The sequence below is a fragment of the Poecilia reticulata genome, linkage group LG10, assembly GCF_000633615.1.
Source record: "Poecilia reticulata strain Guanapo linkage group LG10, Guppy_female_1.0+MT, whole genome shotgun sequence".
In the NCBI taxonomy this organism is placed as follows: Eukaryota; Metazoa; Chordata; class Actinopteri; order Cyprinodontiformes; family Poeciliidae; genus Poecilia; species Poecilia reticulata.
The window spans coordinates 9,645,531-9,651,093 of NC_024340.1; the positions used below are offsets into that span (position 1 = coordinate 9,645,531).

Consider the following 5,563-nt stretch of genomic DNA (forward strand, 5'->3'; position numbering starts at 1 on the left):
GCCACTTCTCCTCTATATTAGGGGTCTGAAATGTTCATTTTATAAAACAGTTGAAAGATCTTAAACACTTTAGCTTTTAGTTCAAAGAATAATTATTTCATAATATGAATGACTGCTTAATTTTAAACATAAGATTGGATTAAATTTCAATACAATTATGCACAAAGAAGACATATGGCAAAATATACTTTTATTAAATATTTCATTTCAGTTAATTAATGTTCACAAGTTCAACAACAGATCTCATTGGCTGTGAGTAGAACATTACTTTGAAATTTGAATGCCACAAGAAGTCATAATTCAGCTATATTTTAATGAAATTTTGGTGTTTGCAAAGTGTCAATTTCATACATGGAATGGAATATATTAGTCAAAAATCGTATTGGTTACCTTGAGATAATCCTCAACCAATGAATGATACAGGGCTTCACATGTTTCACTCACAATCTTAACCAAGAAAAACAAATCAAAAACTTTATTACATTTCAAAAAAAGTGACGTGCCTCGTGTGGYAAGTAACTGAGATTGCTTTGGTTTGTAGTTATAAAGTGAGTCCAGAAGGTGGCAGTATTACAACCTTTGGATTCAGATTCACCCAGAAAGAAAACAAAGACGAAGTAAAGGATCCGCCTTTTCCGTTCACGTGACTGGTTGTGTCGTTTGTGGCCGCGCTTCTTGTTCATTTGGCGGGTCTGTCTAGATCAGACTGCTGTCCTTTAGCTCAGCGAATTCACTCTAATTTAGCATATTATATTAAAAATGTCTCACAGATACAGAGCCACGCGCAGCGACGCTCACGATAGTGACTTTAAACACAGGTATGTTTGAATGCAGTTAGCTACTTGAGTTAGCTTTGTTTTGTTACCAGTATGTTAGAAATCTTACTATGTTGTTACTATTATGGTTCATTTTAGCTCGGTAAAAGGCCTCTATCAGTTTCAGAAAGTAAATGACAGAACGTAGCGTATCTGCTATTTTGTTGCTCCGTTAGCTTTTTATGTTCGCTTTGTCTTWTGTGAAGAAAAACAACATGTGAATGAAAACGATTTTTTTTCTGTGAAAACAATTGTCGAAAACGGATCTGGTTGAACGGATACATGACTAACATTGGCATCAAAGATCAATCGACTGAAAGCTGTGGATCCCTGCCACTCAACTAAATGGATCTATGGAGGATTCGAAGAAAGAAGCAAATGGCGGGAGAAGTTTTAAAACTCGTTCATCAGCTTCTGCTAATTATCAGTCAATTCATCGGCTGTTGTAAATGAATGTCCGGCCTGTTCTGTTGACCTTCACAAAGRCTTTTTCAGCCATATCAGCATGTTGTGTATTTTCTTGAATGGAGCCTTTTGCTTTGTGTTGCTCATTTGTTCTGCAGGAAAAGCTATGGCCAGCTGTACCGTCAGTGTTGCCACAGAGTGTATCCACACAGAGGCTTTCTTTTACTGTGCTAGGACTGAGATGTTTAACTACAGGTCCAAACTAAGATCCTCGATGTTTTGTTGGGATACAGGAGCAGTGGCCCGTCTCGGTGGTCCCACTGCMGGAAGAGAGGAATAGATGGAAGTCTGAGGAGCCACAGTGACGAGGACGGTGATGATGGACACTCTGACAGCAGAAATTCCAGGTATGAGTTTGTTTGAAACAGGCATGCCTACTTATTGAACTGTTTTCTTGAATCAGAAACTGCATATCTGGAATGTTATCATTCAAATATTTATTGAAGAAAGCCTTTATAATTGTTAGCAGCTTCTCTAAGAGATGTAATGCTCACTGCCAGTTGCAGTCAGACGGCTTCAGCTAGCTGCTCCGCCTGCTGCTTCTGTTATTGAATTGAGTTTGATTTTAAGGAGGCCTGAACTCTTCTTTGCCCCCCAGTTTCACCACGCCAGAGAGCGCAGCGCCTGTGTCTCGATGTGGCCGGCAGTCTGACTGGGGGAGCCAGGTGGAGGACGAAGAGATGAGGCGAGATGTTCACAGAGATATGCAACGGTAAAAGAATGTTTTTCATTTTAATTTCAGTAGTCTTCTTGAATGCTGTCATTATTACTTGTTTGTTGATGTTATGTGCCCCCTGTTCAGATACAGGAGGAGGATACTAGGTTCAGAGGTYAATCAGAGGGAGAGAAAAACTTCATCTGGCTCCTCTGGCAGGTAAACATGGCATCATCAAGAATATCTATTCGATGACTCAAACGTTAAAYAAAAGTTTAAAGCAGGAAGCATTACAGATGCAGTGACATACATAATTAGGAATGTGAAAGCATCACGTTGGTTTGGAAGGAAGAGTTTAATTAGCTGGTAAAAGTAACTAATGGGTGAATGAGTCGACTTTAAATCCAGCAGAACAGTCCGATAGTATTTGGGGTGCTAATGTTGTGGCCAGTGTTCTATCGGTGCTACCTCGTCAGATTTTCCTACCATAGGATGGCTAGATAGTCATGTCTTTGTGTTGATGCTATGCATCTAAACTGCTACCGTCATGTTCACAAACCAAAAACTAGCAGGTTGTGTTAATGTAAAATATTATCATCGGATAACATTCTTTGAGTGACAGGACTGAAATGGAAGCTTAGGAGTTATGCTTAGCTTAGCATTGGAACAATTTATGTGCATGACGAAACCACAAGATTATCATTTCTCTCATTAAAATATYCTACCCATAAATGGCAAACTAAAGCCATTTACAAATATAGTTACAAGCTGCCTGTCATGTAAACTTAAAACATAAAGTAATACAACAACTTAAGAAAAGCCAGGTATGAAATAAATCAAATAAAGCTTACCTTAATCTTTGATAAAATAAAACGGACRAAATAAAACTTCCACAGGTAGGATGTATTTGTAAGAAATCTGATGAGTAAGCAGAAAGTGACGTAGCATCGATGTGCGCATGCACATTACCACAAGGTAAGATGGATTGATAGGTAGCACAGTCTGGCTGGCTTTTCAGCTGACGGGCATGTGATCTGCTGTGGCTCAGCAGGGATCAGGCATCATTGAGYTCCTCTACTCTGCAGAAACTGCTGCTGTCTAAAATGAGAGTAGCAGCAAGGCCACATCCAGACAGAACGGTCATTCAGTTTACACATGTGGTCTGGACACTGCTTAAGATTCTCTAGTGGAGAAGCAGCTTTTGGCCCATCAGCCTCTCATGGGTCAGCATAYTTTACTGGCTTTCCTCAAGAAAACTACTCTCTTCAGTGAAAATCTGTTCCATAACCCTGCAACACTAAACCTTTCACTGATGGGATGAGAACCTGTTGGCCCGTGAAAACTGACTGCTCAGCTCCATATCTCAAGTTATTTCGCAGATGTYTCATTAGCACTGCACCAAGCAAATATATCATCATCATCTGCTCGTCCTATGACAGGTTGGGGTTCTTCTTTAAGCCAATCAACCTTCAGATCATGTATGSCATGTTCACACCTCCTCTGAGCTTGCTCCAAGTTCTCGTTAGAATTTTTTTTGATTGGAACTTGCTCTTAAGGACAGAAATTGRTTTTGYAAAAAGCTGTTGTCACTTCATCTTTGGATTGTGGAATCAGTTCTGTCAGGTTTTTAGTTAAAGGACAATAACATATCTGTGTACTGCAGCTGTGACTCCAGAGAGGGTGAAAACATGGAGACTGACGAAGCTGTATTGATGCGAAGACAAAAGCAGATCAGCTACGGCAAGAACACCCTGGCCTATGACCGTTACATCAAGGAGGTGCCAAAGTAAGATGGTGCATGTTACAGTGTCCGCATCTTAAAGCAACATTGAACATAGACAGCAGGTCTTGAGTGTTTAAATGCTAAATGTACAAACATGAACCCTTTCTGTTTTCAGGCACATGCGACAGCCGGGCGTTCACCCAAAGACTCCCAACAAGTTCAGGAAGTACAGTCGGCGTTCCTGGGATCAGCAGATCAAACTGTGGAGAGTTAAGCTGCATGCCTGGGACCCCCCTGCAGGCTGCAGCCAGGAACACACCCTCAGTGACAATATGTAAGAAAACACTGGCTCCCTCAGGTTTCCAGTAACTACTTCATCATTACTCTGGCAGGCCGGGTCATGAAGCTGAAAGAGAAGGAAAACAAAATGAGCAGAGCAATAAACACTGAAACACAGTGTTTCCCATCCTGGTTCTCAAGACATACCGCCCTGCATGTTTTAGATGTTTCCCTGCTTTTACACACCCTGTCGGGTGATTGCAGATCAACAAAAGCTTGTAAATCAGCCATCAATTGAAATCAGATGTGTTGAAAACAGGTAAATGCCTCAAATATTCAGGGGATTGTCCCTTGAAGACCAGGGTTAAAAACCAATGGTCTAGAAAGTCCCACAATCTCCAGAATTCCTACGGAGCCTGGAAAATAGTTGCATTTTTTAAAAATTATTTTGCACATTTGAATAATCTGGAGAACAGTTTCCAGACTTTATTTTTATTCGGTGAAAGCAGAATTTCACAGGATATGTATAGTAAGGCTAAATATTTTAGTCAGCTAGTTTTATGTCACCCCCCCCAATTTCTTGTTTTTTTCAATATCAATTTTGTAAAGATTTGCATCAAYACATCTTGAGAAATTGGCAAGCTCATTGATCATTTTATTTAGTGAGTTATTGAAATTGAAATCCACTTTTTTTTTTTTTTTTTTTGCCTGGTCATTCATATTAATTAAACCCGACAGCAATGAGACTTCTGTGTGAAGTGTTTATGTCCCCAAAGCAATCCGCATGTGGAGAAGAACATTGACATCACACAGCAGCGCTCTGCTTAAGGCAGTAATTATGAATTTTAAAATTTATCCAGCAATGGGAGACAATAATATAATCATAAGGTCATAACATGTCAAAGCTGACAAAAAACCCCCCACAGCCAATAACATCATTTAGTGGAGCATTTGCCTWCTGTGTGAACGCAGCCCATAGACAGAGATGGGTCCAAATACTGTACCTGGTTGTTAAACAAATTTACTCACAGCTGATTTATCACCAAGGTTTCACAAAGTATGCATTAAAGAATCATCTGTTAGTGAAAAAACATTAAATCCAGTTGTGACAATTCTGCATTTTGGATCTTTTTAAATAAAGATCCAAAATGTTGTTCTGAAGGACAATAAAAAGTCCTTCAGAATTGTGTTGTCAGGATATGAGGAAGGAACAAAGTTAAAAACAAAATAACAGCAACTTTAAAAAAAAAAAGTTGAAATCTGAGTGTGAAATGATTAATGTGTTGGCACCCTGAGTGTCCTTGTGGCACATGGTCAACAAGTGGTAACGCCTTGATGACCTGCATGACCATGATGAGTCACTGCTTGGTTTCTGCAGAGAGGAGCTGGACCTTGATGATATTGTGGACATTGAGTTGGACTTTCCTGCCTTGGCTGATTCCCAGAACGCACCGTCTTCCCTGCTGGTCCACAGCTCTACAGCCGAGGTGAGCTSCTCTACAGGCTGCTACTGACTTGGTTTCCAACACTGACTGGTTTCAGTTTGGGAGGTGGGTGTAGCAGCATGGTGAAGTCACCTCTAATGCCGTTGCCACACATTTGGTTCTAAATTCCACAAATTCTGTC

The 5,563-nt window shown here is 40.2% G+C and overlaps 1 protein-coding gene across 2 annotated transcripts in view; it reads left to right on the forward strand.

Annotated features, from left to right (window-relative positions):
• The first annotated feature begins 624 nt into the window (after positions 1-624).
• slbp (stem-loop histone mRNA binding protein) overlaps positions 625-5,563 on the forward strand; it is a 7,858-nt gene continuing 2,919 nt past the window's right edge. The window contains exons 1-7 of one of the 2 annotated variants that reach the window (XM_017307134.1): positions 625-818; positions 1,514-1,627; positions 1,879-1,992; positions 2,089-2,154; positions 3,599-3,721; positions 3,834-3,992; positions 5,316-5,424. In XM_017307134.1, the coding sequence (XP_017162623.1) occupies positions 760-818; positions 1,514-1,627; positions 1,879-1,992; positions 2,089-2,154; positions 3,599-3,721; positions 3,834-3,992; positions 5,316-5,424 (744 nt within the window). In that variant the 5' untranslated portion in view covers positions 625-759. Of the gene's footprint in view, positions 819-1,513; positions 1,628-1,878; positions 1,993-2,082; positions 2,155-3,598; positions 3,722-3,833; positions 3,993-5,315; positions 5,425-5,563 lie in introns of both variants that reach the window. The other variant, XM_008419887.2, reaches the window with a different exon arrangement.